This window comes from Anomaloglossus baeobatrachus, chromosome 5, assembly GCF_048569485.1.
Source record: "Anomaloglossus baeobatrachus isolate aAnoBae1 chromosome 5, aAnoBae1.hap1, whole genome shotgun sequence".
NCBI lineage: Eukaryota > Metazoa > Chordata > Amphibia > Anura > Aromobatidae > Anomaloglossus > Anomaloglossus baeobatrachus.
In genome coordinates this window covers 302733692-302749308 of record NC_134357.1, presented here as the reverse complement: position 1 = coordinate 302749308, position 15617 = coordinate 302733692, and the positions used below count along the sequence as shown (strand labels likewise).

The following is a 15617-nucleotide window of genomic DNA, read 5'->3' as shown; positions in this document are numbered from 1 at the left end:
GTGCATTGTGCACACTGTGAGAATTCAGACGGCTGCAGTCAGAGTGACACAAGGAGTGACTGCAGACTCATCACAAATTTCGACAACCCCTTTAATGCTCCCAACAACATAAATAAAAACATAGTAACCCTTAACTTGTCAGACAGCATAAGACTTTATTAAAGAGATTGTCCACTACTTTAACATTAATGACCTTTCCTTAGGATAGGTCACCAATGTCTGACTGGTCGGGGTCCGGCACCTGGCAACCCTGCCAATTCCCTACTCTAGGTGCCGGTGGTGGTCGGAAATGCTCAGTTCTGGATCTGCTCCGTCTTCTGATAGTGGCAGCAGTCTCCTATTAAAATCAATGAGGCGGATGTGCAGTACCCGGCCGCGGACACCATCAGAGGACGGAGCAGATCCAGAAATAAGCATTTCCGGCCACCTGCACCATAATCAGCTGATCAGTGGGGGGTCCCACTGCGCTCACATCAGAAACAATGCGCAAGTGGGACCCAGGTCTAATGATGAGACATAGTATCACAAATAAACACTTACTTTCAGGTACCTTATAGATGATGTCGTCTCTAGTCATTTCTTTCTATTCTTCATGTTGTCCTGATGCAATGATGACTTTTCACATTCACATCTTGTCTCTGCAGATTTCCATCTTCTCCGGTCTTCTGCAGCACATTCCGACACGATGCCCCTAAAAGTAGCAGAATGATTATAATACTTCTTCTTAAAAATATATGCCCTACACTGTGCCCCAGAATAAATAACGGCCCCTCATTGTGTTCTCTGCACAAAATATGACCCACACTGTCCCTCTTATGGTACATGGCCTACATATTCCCTCTTTCCAAACTGAGCCTACTGTTTACAGTGTCCTATACACTGTGTCCCCTTATATTGCCCAGTCTTTATATTGTGCTTTCATCACACTCCCCCTCCTTGATATAACCTCACACTGTCCTCCCATTCTGCCCCCATTCCATACCGTCCCCCTCCACTACCCAGTCTCTATTCTGTGCCCCTCACATTCTTCTCATCCCTTACACTGTCTCCTCACTACCTCCTGTGTGTCCATATACTTTTCCACCTCACTCCCCATCCTGCCCACTTGCTCCTCAGACCATGTCACTCTTTATTCTGTGTCCTCAAAATTTCTTTCCTATACACTGTGTCCCCTTATACTGCCCAGTCTTTATACTGTGCCTTCATCACACTCCCCCTCCTTGCTATAACCTCACACTGTCCTCCCATTCTGCCCCCATTCCATACCGTCCCCCTCCACTACCCAGTCTCTATTCTGTGCCCCTCACATTCTTCTCATCCCTTACTGTCTCCTCACTACCTCCTGTGTGTCCATATACTTTTCCACCTCACTCCCCATCCTGCCCACTTGCTCCTCAGACCATGTCACTCTTTATTCTGTGTCCTCAAAATTTCTTTCCAGTTCGCTCCACATCCTCTCTGTCCCCATGCATCACCCCTCACCCTCTCTGTCCCCATGCATCACCCCTCATCCTTTCTGTCCCCATGCATGAAACCTCATCCTCTCTGTCCCCATGCATGAAACCTTATCCTCTCTGTCCCCATGCATGAAACCTCATCTCTCTCTCCATGCATGAAACCTCATCCTCTCTCTTGCCATACTGTGTCCAAAGATACTTCCCCCTCCCCATCCTCTCGTCCCACCATATTCTGCCCACAGATAGCTCCCTTCCCCACCCATACTGTGTATATACATATTCCCCCCTCCCCACCCTCTGTCCCCCTAAAGTGTGTCCACAGATAGTTCCCTCCCCCACCCTCTTTCCCCCCATAGTGTGTCCACAGATAGTTCCCTCCCCCACCCTCTCTTCCCCATACTGTTTCATAAATACTCCCCTCTTACCCCATAATGTTCCTCCTCTGTGTCTTCAGATCCACAGTGGAGCACTTATCAGCGTTTCTCTGTCACCTCTGCGCTGCGGTGCTGGCTTCCGGGTCAGCAGTCTGATCAGCTGACCTGATCACATGACAGCCGTCACGCTGACCCGGAAGTCAGCGCCGGCGTCACTGCTTCAATTGTCCTCGCGTCTGACAGATACAAGGACAATTGAGCAGTGGGAGCCGCGCGCTGCAGATTCTATGAGTACGGCTGTCAGCGTGAAAGCCACGCTCCCACCCCGGCAGACTTCCACACCGCCGCATCGGGCAACCCGACAGCGCCCCCCTAGAGACGCCTCTGGCTTGTGCCTCCGCTCCACATGGCTAATTTGCATAGTTTACAAATTAGCCATGTGGACAGAGCCAGAGGCGCTCTTCAGATTTTCCGGTGCGCCGTACCGGCGCGTACCGCCACAAAAAAAGCACTGGGGCCTCTGCATGGGATTTCAAGCTGTCAAAAACTGCTTAATGAATCAGTTTTACTTTCTATTTGTTTGTGCAACTAATGTGCAGACTTAAATATTCCCATGGCAACAGACAACAAACACGCAAGGTCTGTGTTGTCTGATTTCTCCATGTAACCCCTATAATACCTTACACACATTCAGCAGGTAAGGCTAAGTTCACATTTCCGTTGTTTTGCTTCAGTCACAATCCGTCGCCTTGAGGAATTACGGTATGGCTAAGTTCACATTTCCGTTGTTGTGCTTCAGTCACAATCCGTCGCCTTGAGGAATTACGGTATCCTGCAAAATATTTTGTAGGAATCCAGTTTTTCCCCATAGACTTCTATTAGCGACGGATTGTGACTGATGATGCTGCGTTGCATCCGCTGTGTCGCGGTCAGTCGTTTTTTGACTGACCGCCGGGCGGGAGCAACGCAGCATGTAACGTTTTTTGAGCAGCACGATCCGTAGGATTTCGCTGCTCATGCGCCCTCTGGCTCCCTGCACCCGTAACCAGGATACACATCGGGTTACTAACCAATGCGCTTTGGTTAGTTACCCGATATTTACACTGGTTATGTGTGCAGGGAGCCAGCGCTGAGCGGTGTATGCTGGTAACCAAGATAAATATCGGGTAACCAAGCAAAAAGTGCTTTGCTTTTACCCGATATTTACCCTGGCTGTGCACGGAGCCAGATACGTCATTGCTCGGCTCCGTCCCCTCCCGCACCACACACACACGCACACACACACGCACAGGCACACGCACACACACACACACACTTGTCCTGCCCTCAGTGCCACGGCCCCACTCGAACTCCGCCCCCTCGCGCTCTGCCCCCCGCACACGTCCGACACAGAATTCTGTTCTTTGTCATCCGTTGTACAGTGCATCAGTCACATGCGTCAAGCGACGCATGTGACTGATACAAAACAACGGAAATGTGAACTTAGCCTTACCAAAAAGTAGTGGATAGATATAATGTAGGATCAATAGATGAATTTCACTATCAGATATAGCAGATAGAATGCTGAATCAGTGGATCTATTGCAATAAATTGTATTTACCCGAAACATTTCCTATTACTTCAGGGACCTCTCCGGAAACCAGCTGAGCTTGCTTCACTCAAAAGACTTTAATGGACTCCATAATATAAGGACCCTGTGAGTACACAGTCCCCGGGAGAAGCAGTAATGTCATTATGGTGGAGTATATATCACACACATAACTCTTCTATTTAACTCATTTTTTGCAGGAATCTAAGTCACAACGAAATTTGGCTAATTGATGAGTTTTGGAACGAATTCCTTCCTGAACTGCAGATATTGTGAGTATTACTATATATAAACCATAGATTGCTCCTAAATATTCTTATGTCTATTGTCGTAACTATACCGTTCATAAATCAGGCATGATCAACTAAAATCCCCATTGTGGTCCCAACACGAACATTTCAACACTAAATTGTGGAGTTATGAAAATTCCAGGATTGATAGACAAATTCTGAAAAAAAATAGAGACAAAATTAAAATATTTCCATTTATTCAGTGTTGGGTATGAGCATCAGAAATCCATGCATTTACATGACTTTGCTGCTATCAATGAGGTTATTAATATCTGGAGAGGCTGCAGGCCATGTTAGCACATTTAGGCCATGCAGGCTACTCACTGTAGCACAAGCAACATGCAACCTGGTGTTTGTCATGTAGAGAAATGGCTCCTAGAACACTTTGGAGACATGGCCAGATGTTATTGTGTTTCCACTTTACATCAGCTTAGTTTACTGAAACCCAGTTCGCAATACTTGGAGGCCGGTGTTGGTATTTAGAGCTGCTCGAACTTGCAATAAAATGGGACCGGCTGGTCCTTGCTCAATTAAAAAAAAACCCGGTCCACTCCAAAATCCGGTACCCATATAAGTCTGTGGGGACCAGAATCCAGAGATTAAAAAAGTTGGTGGAAGGCATAGGGGGGTAGGAGCACGTGCGGCCTACTCACCGAGGCTGTGTCATGGCGGCACACTCCTTCCGGGTCACGGTTTCCCTTCTGCAGCTGACAATTGACTATTCACTGCTTTGCCCGCCCACCGGCACTTGTAATTGGTTGCAGTTAGACGCGCCCCCACTCTGAGTGTCAGCATGTCAGCTGACTGCAACCAATCACAAGCGCCAGGATGGCCGGTGGGCGGGGAAAGCAATGCAAGTGTCTTCAGGTCAGTATGGTGAGCGTGCATGTACATAGAAACACATGCGGCCCGCTCCTGTCAGAAGAGTTTGTGGCTGTGTCAGATGATGCGATGTCAAACTTGTACAAGTCTGGCATGACCTCACCCGGCACGGCTGCCGCTCTTTGAACATGAGCGTGCATGTACATAGAAACACATGAAGCTTGCTCCTGTCAGAAGAGTGTGCAGCTGTGCCGGGTGATGCAGTGCGAGACTTATGCGAGTCCCTCGCAAGTGTGACTCTGGCCTAAGAGAAACCACATGCTGCTTTTTTTTTTATTTAAATAAATAATTTAAAAAAACCGATGCACAGTCCCCCCAATTTTGATACCCAGCCAAGATAAAGCCAGCTGGGTGCTGGTATTCTCAGCCCGCAGCTGCCCGGTATTGCTGCATCCATTTGATGTGACAATCCCGGTGCTTTACCGACTTTTCCCGAATTGCCCTGGTGCAGTGGCAATCAGGGTAATAGCAGGGGTTAATAACAGCGCACAGCTGCTACTAAGCCCTAGGTTATGAGGGCACAGGCGTCTATGAGATACCTGCATCACTAACCTGTACATGACAGTAAATAAGTAAAAACACAGACAAAAATCCTTTATTTGGAATAAAATACAAAAACACACCCTCTTTCACCACTTTATTAACCCCCAACACACCCCTCCATGTCCGGCGTAATCCACACGAGATCCCACACCGCTATCAGCTCTGGTACATCTCACAGCAAGTTGTCATAGAGAACGATTGCCGGCTGTAAAGGGTACTTTACACACAACAATATCACTAATGATTTATCGTCGGGGTGATGGTGTTCGTGACGCACATCTGGCGGCGTTAGCGATATCGTTGTGTGTGACTAAAAGGAGCGACGATCAACGATCACAAAAACGTCAAAAATCGTTGATCATTGACACGTCGCTCCTTTTCATAATATTGTTGGTGGTGCATGCCGCTGGTTGTTCGTCGTTCGTGCGGCATCACACATCGCTGTGTGTGACACCGAAGGAACGACGAACATCTCCTTACTTGCGTCCACCAGCAATGAGGAAGGAAGAAGGTGGGCGGCATGTTCCGGCCGTACATCTCCGCCCCTCCTCTGCTATTAGGTGGCCACTTATTGACGCCGCTGTGATGCCGAACGAACCGCCTCCTTAAAGGAGAGATTGGTCGGTGTCTTCAGCGACGTTGCTAAGCAGATATGTGCATGTGACGCTGCTGTAGCGATATTGTTCGCTTTGGCAGCGATCACCCCCATGATGAAACAGCGATGTGGGCGGGTGCTATCGCGCACGACATCTCTAGCTATCGCTAGCGATGACGCAGCGTGTAAAGCACCCTTTAGTGTAGACAATGACTGAGCCGTCATGAGCATTGATGGAAGGCAGATGCTGTCACAGGCTGGGGGCGCGTCTGACTTCAACCAATCACAGATGACAGGACGGCCGTTGGGCGGAGAAAGCACAGAAAGCTGTGTGTATGCGATAAACCTATTGCGCAGAGTGGTGTAGCAAAGGGGGGGCGGAGGGGGCAGTCCGCCCCGGGCGGCACGTGACAGGGGGGCGGCATTTTGGCCACTCGCCTTCAGTTCTGCTGCCCCCGGGCCGAGTTCCGGGGACCGGAGTTCTCAGCAGGAAACTGTGTCTGCTGTCTCTTTAGGGCACGCAGACCACAGTGCCCTGCTGGATTGAGCTTCATCTGTGGGCGGAGCTACCGCCCGGCATCCTGCTCTGTCCCACAGAGATGAAGGAGTGCCAGCCAGCAACCGCCAGCAGAGCGCTGGCCTCCGGCGCTGTGTGGGCCCCCTCTCATCCGTGTCCGAGCGGTAAGTGCTACCCCCCTCCCCCCCTCAACCTGTATACTCCCTCCCAGCTACCCGGTTTATGGGCCCCAGTGAGCTGCATGGGCTTCCCCCCCTCAGGAGCTGCGTGTGCGGGCCCCCAGGAGCCGCGTATGTTGGTGCAGGCTCAGCTCTGCTACATCTGCCCTGTGCTTGGTGTAGGCACAGCTCTGCTACATCTGCCCTGTGCTTGGTGTAGGCTCAGCTCTGCTACATCTGCCCTGTGCTTGGTGCAGGCTCAGCTCCTCTACATCTGCCCTGTGTCTGGTGCAGGCTCAGCTCTGGTACATCTGCCCTGTGTCTGGTGCAGGCTCAGCTCTGCTACATCTGCCCTGTCCTCGGTGCAGGCTCAGCTCTGCTACATCTGCCCTGTGTCTGGTGCAGGCTCAGCTCTGCTACATCTGCCCTGTGTCTAGTGTAGGCTCAGCTCTGCTACATCTGCCCTGTGTTTGGTGCGGGCTCAGCTCTGCTACATCTGCCCTGTGTCTGGTGCGGGGTCAGCTCCACTACATCTGCCCTGTGTCTGGTGCGGGCTCAGCTCCGCTACATCTGCCCTGTGTCTGGTGCGGGCTCAGCTCTGCTACATCTGCCCTGTGTCTGGTGCGGGCTCAGCTCTGCTACATCTGCCCTGTGTCTGGTGCAGGCTCAGCTCCTCTACATCTGCCCTGTGCTTGGTGCAGGCTCAGCTCCTCTACATCTGCCCTGTGCTTGGTGCAGGCTCAGCTCCTCTACATCTGCCCTGTGCTTGGTGCAGTCTCAGCTCTGCTACATCTGCCCTGTGCTTGGTGCAGGCTCAGCTCCTCTACATCTGCCCTGTGCTTGGTGCAGGCTCAGCTCCTCTACATCTGCCCTGTGCCCTGGTGCAGGCTCAGCTCTGCTACATCTGCCCTGTGCTTGGTGCAGCCTCAGCTCTGCAGCAGCCGTGTGTGCGGGCCCCCAAAAGCCGCGTGTGTGTCTATATGTGCAGCAGAGTTGTGTGTGTATGTATGTATGCAGTAGAGCTGTGTGTGTCTGTCTGTATGTAGCAGAGTTGTGTGTGTATGCAGTAGCTACAGAGTTGTGTGTGTCTGTATGTATGCATGTATGCAGCAGCTACAGAGTTGTGTGTGTCTGTATGTATGCATGTATGCAGCAGCTACAGAGTTGTGTGTGTCTGTATGTATGCATGTATGCAGCAGCTACAGAGTTGTGTGTGTCTGTATGCATGTATGCAGCAGCTACAGAGTTGTGTGTGTCTGTATGTATGCATGTATGCAGCAGCTACAGAGTTGTCTGTATGTATGCATGTATGCAGCAGCTACAGAGTTGTGTGTGCCTGTAAGTATGTATATATATATGTATGCAGCAGCTGCAGAGTTTTGTGTCTGTCTGTATGAAGTTGTGTGTCTGTATGCAGCAGAGTTGTGTGTTTATGCATGCTGCAGAGTTGTCTATGCAGTAGAGCTGTGTGTGTCTGTATAAATGCAGTAGAGCTGTGTGCGTCTGTATGTATGCAGCAGAGCTGTGTGTGTCTGTATGTATGCAACGGAGTTGTGTGTGTCTGTATGTATTCATGTATGCAGCAGCTACAGAGTTGTGTGTGTCCGTATGTATGCAGCAGCTACAGAGTTGTGTGTGTCCGTATGTATGCAGCAGCTGCAGAGTTGTGTGTGTGTTTGTATGTATGCTGCAGAGTTGTGTGTCTGTCTGTATGTATGCAGTTGTGTGTGTCTGTATGCAGCAGAGTTGTGTGTGTCTGTCTGTATGCAGCAGAGTTGTGTGTGTCTGTCTGTATGCTGCAGAGTTGTGTGTCTGTCTGTATGCAGCAGAGCTGTGTGTCTGTATGTATGCAGCAGAGTTTTGTGTGTCTGTATGTATGCAGCACAGTTGTGTGTGTCTGTATGCAGCAGAGCTGTGTGTGTCTGTATGTTTGCAGCAGACCTGTGTGTGTGTATAATAGGCCTACATGTGTGTAAAAAGGTGAAAGTCTAGGACTAATAGAAGCAGTCTACAATTAGATCTTTGATTGTAGTTCCATGAAAAATAAATATTTTGATGGTTTTCCAAGTTTTTGAAAATTTATGGATTATCTACGGCCAACAGAGGGGGGCGGCAAATTTGACGACCGCCCCGGGCGGCAAAAGCAGTAGCTACGCCACTGATTGCGCAGTACAGGAAGTGAATGCGCAACCCGGAAGCAGTTTGCTGCCGTGACACAGAGTCTTTGTAAGTATGAAATGCTTGCTTTTCCTTTAATTTTCCCAGAGCCGAATCCGAATCGTTCACCCAGAATCCCGGGCCTGGGTCCAGCACCCGGGTATCTTTGAAACCACGTGGATCTGGACTTTTACAGTCCAGATCCGCTCAGCCCTATTGGTATTACATTTTCGATGGCAATATCTTTTTCACTAATAATTCACAACATTTACTAAATATACATTTACACAGTTTTCATTGACTTAAATTAAATGATTAGAATTTCCCTTTAACCCCTTTACTTGCGTAAACAAACACTCTAATGTTGCTATTGTGCATTAGGCCGCTTCACACATCAGTTTTTTGCCATCAGTCACAATCCGTTGGCTCAACGGATTGATGGATCAGTCGCAGATTGTGGAAAAACTGATGCGACGGATCAGTTGAAAAAACAGATCCGTCAAATCAGTTTTTTCAGGCCAACAGTGTTTTTACACCCCATCTGAGCATGTTCAGTTAAAAGAAATGTAATCCGTCGCCAGATTCCGTAATTTGACAGATTACGACGGTTCCTGCGCCCATAGGCTTCCATCACACCAAACGACGCACAGCAACGGATCCGTCGCTGTCCGTTTTTTTAACGTAGGCAAAAAGTGTTACTTTGTCCGTTGTCTCCGTCCGACGGACAAACAACTTTTGACGGATCCGTCGATTGATGGATGAAACGTGAGGCCATCCGTCGCAATCCGTTGCTAATACAAGTCTATGAGAAAAAACGGCTCCAGCGGCATCAGTCGCCTGATCCATTTTTTTTTCAAAATTCGATGGACTGTGAGTGATGGCAAAAAACTGATGTGTGAAAGGGGCCTTAGTGGCTCACAGCTGGCTAGTGTTGAAACTTAAAGCTTGTGAATCCCAAGGTAAAGTTTTAAACAGGGTCCTCAACTATCACAGGTCTTTAATATTATTTATTATGGGCCAAGGGGAGCTTTTGGGCCCCCCTTATCATCCAGATTAAGTGTAATAATATTGGTCTTCTCATATGGGCCGAAGGGACCTTTTAGGCCCTACTAGGATGCAGGACAGGTGCATCTATAACCCCTTCACTCACTTTTGCCTATGCAGCTGGCACTATTGTGCCTTAAGCTGGTATTACTGTTTATGAAAGGCATAATGTTGGCTATGATGGTCCTGTGAATTGGGGCTCTCTGTTAATAATTAGGTGGTAAGTAAAAGGGCCTATCCTAGTATCCAGCTCTATAACCATGCCACCATATCACACCCCATACGAGGGGCTGCCGATACGTTTTTGGCTTTACCCAGAAAGAAACGAGATAGGATGATGAAACTTTAGATTTATTCCACATACTCTCCACTGATGTCAATACACTTCTTACTTTGATATTCCAAGTTCTGTAACCTAGCAAAAAGAAGGATTTCGTTGTGCCTCAAACCAGGCATCCATAGCAGCCATGGCATCAGAAATTGTGTGAAATTTGGTACCATTGAGGTGTTTCTTCAGATTTGGAAACAGGTGATAGTCGGACGCAGCTAGACCTGGTGGATAAGGTGGGTGGCCAACCAGCTGGTAGCCCAGCTCAGCCAGTTTTGCTGTAGTCGCTTGTGCAGTGGGAGTGGAGGTGTTGTCTTGTAGGAACAAGATTCCTTTGGACAGCTTGCTGGGCCTTTTGGCCTTCAGAGCTGCCTTCAATTGGTCCAAAAGTTCAATGTAATACCTTGCATTCATGGTGGAACCCTTTTGAAGGTAGTCCACTAGCAGCATGCCCTCCTTATCCCAGAACACAGATGCCATCACCTTAATGGCTGATTTTTGCACCCTGAACTTCTTTGGACGTGGAGAACCACTGTGCCTTCACTCTTTTGACTGCTCCTTATTTTCAGGGTCATACAAATATATCGATTCAGGAAGTTCGTATCAGTCCGGAAACGCTGAAAAATGGACCTGGAAGTTTTCACTCACATGCTTCTCTGATGTGTTGTCAAACATTTGGGGACCCACTTTGCAGATAGCTTCCTTATGTCCAAATGTTCCTGGATAATGACACAAAAACGTTCACGGGAAATTCCCATGATGTCTGCTATTGCTTTAGCTGAAATTCATCGATTCTCCAGTATGAGGTTGTGCACAGCATCAATGATCTCTGAAACGAAAGCCACTATCGGTCATCCAGGACGTTCTTCATCATTGGTGCTGAAGTGGCATGTTTTAAATTTGGCAACCCAGTTCTTAACTGTGGAATATGAAAAGGCATTGATCCCCCAATGTCTGCGACATATCACCATGAATATCCTTACCAGACTTTCCTTGCAGAAACAAAAATTTTATCACTTCTCTTCACTCAGTTGCTGTGAATATCGCATTAGACTCCTCCATTTTGTTTTCCCGCGTGCGTAGAACACTGTTGTCATAAAAAAACACAACATTTTGAAAACATATATTAGACACATAAGGCTTTCATGTAATGCAACATTCGTTACCACAGAAACCAGGGCCGGCTCCAGGTTTTTGTAGGCCATGGGCGAAAAAGTCTCAGTGGGCCCCATCCACACATAGACATGCACAGATACATACACATACAGGCATACGTACACATACATATTTAAAGGGAAATTCAGAAAAACACATATAAATAGAAAAAAATCTATACGCAGTCATATACACTGACATACATAGATACACATCATACATGCACACACAGACACATTAGAGAGATTTCTAATATTGGGAAGCCAGCAACATCCTCATTCACCTCCTCGCTTGTCTCCATCCATCTCCTCCTGGGCATGTGTCTGTGCCACGCTGATTGGTGGTCGTCACTAACTGACATGGCCGCACATAGAGAACACTAACACTGCTGTATATACATCCAAAGAGAGGCTGGGGACATACACATTACTCGGGGGCATACATATTACTGAGGAAAGGGATATACAGCAATGGGGGCCACACAGCTCCAGAGGGGGGCATACAGCTCTAGAGGGGGGCAGTGGCTCTGGGGTGGGGGAAAAAAACAGCTCTGAGGTGGGGAGGTGACATGCAGCTCTGGGGGTATACACAGCTCTGAGGGGGTATACAGCACTGGGGTGGAGGTGACATACAACTCTGGGGGTATAGTAGTATGCAGCCCCCATATTCTTCCATATAGTGTTATGAAGCCCCATAGTTCTCTATGCAGCCCCCATATGGCACTATGCAACCCTCATATAACATTAAGCAGCCCCCATATAGCACAATGCAGACCCATATAGCATTAGGCATCCTGATGTAGTATACAGCCCCCATATAGCCCAATGCAGACCCAGATAACATTAGGCACCTTCATGTAGTATACAGGCTACATATAGCACAATGCAGACCCACATAGCATTAGGCACCCTCATGTAGTATACAGCCGCCATACAGCACAATGCAGACCTAGATAGCATTAGGCACCCTCATGTAGTATACAGCCACTATATAGCACAGTGCAGACCGACATAGCATTGGGCACCTTCATGTAGTATACAGCCGCCATATAGCACAGTGCTGACCCAGATAGCATTATGCACCTTCATGTAGTATACAGACTGCATATAGCACAATGCAGACCCACATAGCATTAGGCACCCTCATGTAGTATACAGCCGCCATATAGCACAGTGCAGACCCAGATAGCATTAGGCACCCTCATGTAGTATACAGTCAACATATAGCACAGAGCAGAGCCAGATTGCATTAGGCACCTTCATGTAGTATACAGCCCCTATATAGCACAGTGAAGACCCAGAGCGCATTAGGCATCCTTATGTAGTATATAGCCCCTATATAGCACAGTGCAGACCCACATAGCATTAGGCATCCTCATGTAATATACAGCAGCTATATAGCACAATACAGACCCAGATAGCATTAGGCATCCTCATGTAGTATACAGCAGCTATATAGCACAGTGCAGATCCTGATAGCATTAGGCACCTCCATGTTGTACACAGCACCTATATAGCACAGTGCAGACCCTGATAGCATTAGGCCCCTCCATGTAGTACACAGCCCCATATCATTTAATGCACCTCCATGGTCATCTGGCCACCACAATTACATAAATACTCACTATTCCTCGTTCCCCCGCTGCTCCGGTCTCCTCGGCGCGTTTACCGCTTTCGCTCTGTCCTCTCAGCAGGCACGCAGTGATGACGTCACTGTGCTCCGCTGCTGAGCTGTCAGAGGCTCAGAACGCCAACAGTGTCACACACAGCGAGGAGAATGGTGACAGAGGGAGCGCGCCACTCCGTCTCTCATCATTGCTTTCGATTGTATTGGCAACTGCGATGCCAATACAATTGAAAGTGCGGTCCTCGGCGGGGGGGGGGGGGAGCCGGTGACAGTGCGGGCACCGGGCCCCCCTGCCACCGCGAGTGGGCCCCCCAGTAGCCCAGGGCCCCGGCATTTGACCGGGTTTGCCGGGGGCTGACACCGGGCCTGATAGAAACAAAATAAGATCATAAAGCCAAAGACTTATCAGCAGCCCCTCGTATAAATATATATGGTATTTTATGATGGAAATATTGATTATATAACTATAAATAGGAGTGGCGTTCAGCCCTCGTGCCAGAAGGTATCCAAAGTAACTCTAAGGGTTCGCTTCCATGTGCTTATAAATATTACAAGTGCAATGCGATAAAAAATCTCATTGCCCTCACACCAGTGTTAGGGGCACTTTACACACTACGACATCGCAAGCCAATGCTTGCGATGCCGAGTGCGATAGTCCCCGCCCCCGTCGCAGCAGCGATATTTTGTGATTGCTGCCGTAGCGAACATTATCGCTACTGCAGCTTCACATGCACTCACCTGCCCTGCGACGTCGCTCTGGCCGGCAAACCGCCTCCTTCCTAAGGGGGCAGGTCATGCGGCGTCACAGCGACACAGTCACACGGCAGGCGGCCAATAGAAGCGGAGGGGCGGAGATGAGCGGGACGTAAACATCCCACCCACCTTCGTCCTTCCGCATAGCCGGCCTGAGCCGCGGTAACGTAGGTAAGCTGATGTTCCTCGCTCCTGCGGCTTCACACACAGCGATGTGTGCTGCCGCAGGAACGAGGAACAACATCGTACCGTCGCTGCAGCGGCATTATGGAAATGTCGGAGCCTACACCGATGATACGCTTACGACGCTTTTGCGCTCGTTAATCGTATCATAAAGGATTTACACACTACGATATCGACAGCGACGCCGGATGTGCGTCACTTTCGAGTTGACCCCACCGACATCGCACCTGCGATATCGTAGTGTGCAAAGTGCCCCTTACTCAGTGAGGCTGTGAGTTTTTCGTCAGCTGTAATCTGGCTGAGGAAAAAAATCGCAGTATGCTGTGTATGGGCACATATATCTGATGACGCTTGCCAATGCAAGTCAGTTAGCGCGACAAAAAAAAAAACCTCAAGGCACACAGACCATCCATAAACTGTCTGTTATTCTGTACCATAGACCACTGTAAATGCTGGTTCTGTAAATTACTGTAGAATAATAGCTGCCGAGAAAAAAAAAAGCATGTCATATGGATTATAGGCGAGAAACGAATTGCACACCGTATGACATATGACATATGGAATACCAAATGGATTTCACTCATCCCACTTTTCCGGGTGAGAATCGGAGCAATTTTATATATCCGCAGATGTGAACCCTTACACTATAAATTAAGACAATACTATACGTGATGATGGTAAAGGGCAGAGCAAATGCAATTTACGGCAATGAAAGATAGTATCATTTTCTAGTTCTCTTTGTATTTACAACCACACTTTTATTACTATATTGCAGGGATCTATCTGGCAACCGTGTTCCATGTGGCTGCCCCCTACACCGTTTCATTTCTCATTTGGCAGCAGGAGTAAAATTAATCATGGACCCAGAGACAGAGAATTGCTTTCACAAGACAAGTTTACCTTTGCTTCCCTGTGGTAAGATACATGACAAGAACCATTAAAGTACTAAGCTACTGTAAGTACCAGCCTAAATCTCCACATAGTGCACAATTCTAGGATTTTCTTATTACTCTTTCCTTTGTCAAGTGTTCAATGAAGTTTACTGCTGAATTACTAAATGTCTAAATATCTGGGAAAGTTCTAAAAAAAAGCCTTTAGAATATCTACATGACTCCGGAATGTCTGACTGAAGGCCTTTGACCTTCACTCAACAGCCCCCCTACCCCCTAGGGTTCTTATCTAAAATAAACACAAACACTGCGTGACGTTGGATATAAAGGCCACAGCAGCCCCATTTATTAGTAACAGAAACATAAGCCATGTAACAATACAATTCTTCATTGAAGAACCCCCGAAAAAGGAGGGGGGGGGTACCTGAAGGTTAACCAAAATGTTCCTTGCAACATCAGCCCATCTCCTGACCCTCAGCCGCAACACACCGACTCGAGAGCCCAAGCCAGATGTTGCCCACACTATGTCCCGCTGAGACTCAACCCAGCAAGGACCCGTTTACCAAACAATTGCACCGCTAGAGGTAACCCGCTCCGGCACTGGGTTCCGTCCTCTCCTCTGTGCAAACCCCCACCTTCAGACACCCCCCTCCTTTCCGCCGCTGCGACAAATACGATCTTCCTCCTTTTCTTCGTCGATGTCGAATCCACAATCAGGGCGGGCGGGCGGGAACGATTACAGTCACTGTCCAGGTAGGAATGGCCCACCCCCCCTCTGACCTGCCCTATATACGACCCCCTATAGCACCACCCCCTGACCAATCACACTGACCCCTGATCCTGGCTGCCCCTTAGCACCACCCCCAAATTTCGCGCCCAAACTGACTTCTCCATTAACCCCTTATTAACCCTATGGCCTGGCATCCCTCCTAGTCATGTAGCCCTCCCTTGAGCCCCTTCGGGGCAGCAGTCCGGGCTCTTCCTTTGTCCTACAGGGCAAGACAGCAGTAAGCTTATGTCCAAGAGCAGTATATTGTCCAAATGGTCCATAATAGTTCATGATAGAGCACACCCTAA

The 15617-nt window shown here is 48.5% G+C and overlaps 1 protein-coding gene across 1 annotated transcript in view; it reads left to right on the top strand.

Moving 5' to 3' along the window:
- Positions 1-3565: 3565 nt before the first annotated feature.
- Positions 3566-15617, top strand: part of LOC142312750 (polycystin-1-like) — a 258417-nt gene continuing 246365 nt past the window's right edge. Inside the window, exons 1-3 of the mRNA XM_075351738.1 lie at positions 3566-3573; positions 3620-3691; positions 14426-14565. Of these exons, the coding sequence (XP_075207853.1) occupies positions 3566-3573; positions 3620-3691; positions 14426-14565 (220 nt within the window). The remainder of the gene's footprint in view (positions 3574-3619; positions 3692-14425; positions 14566-15617) is intronic.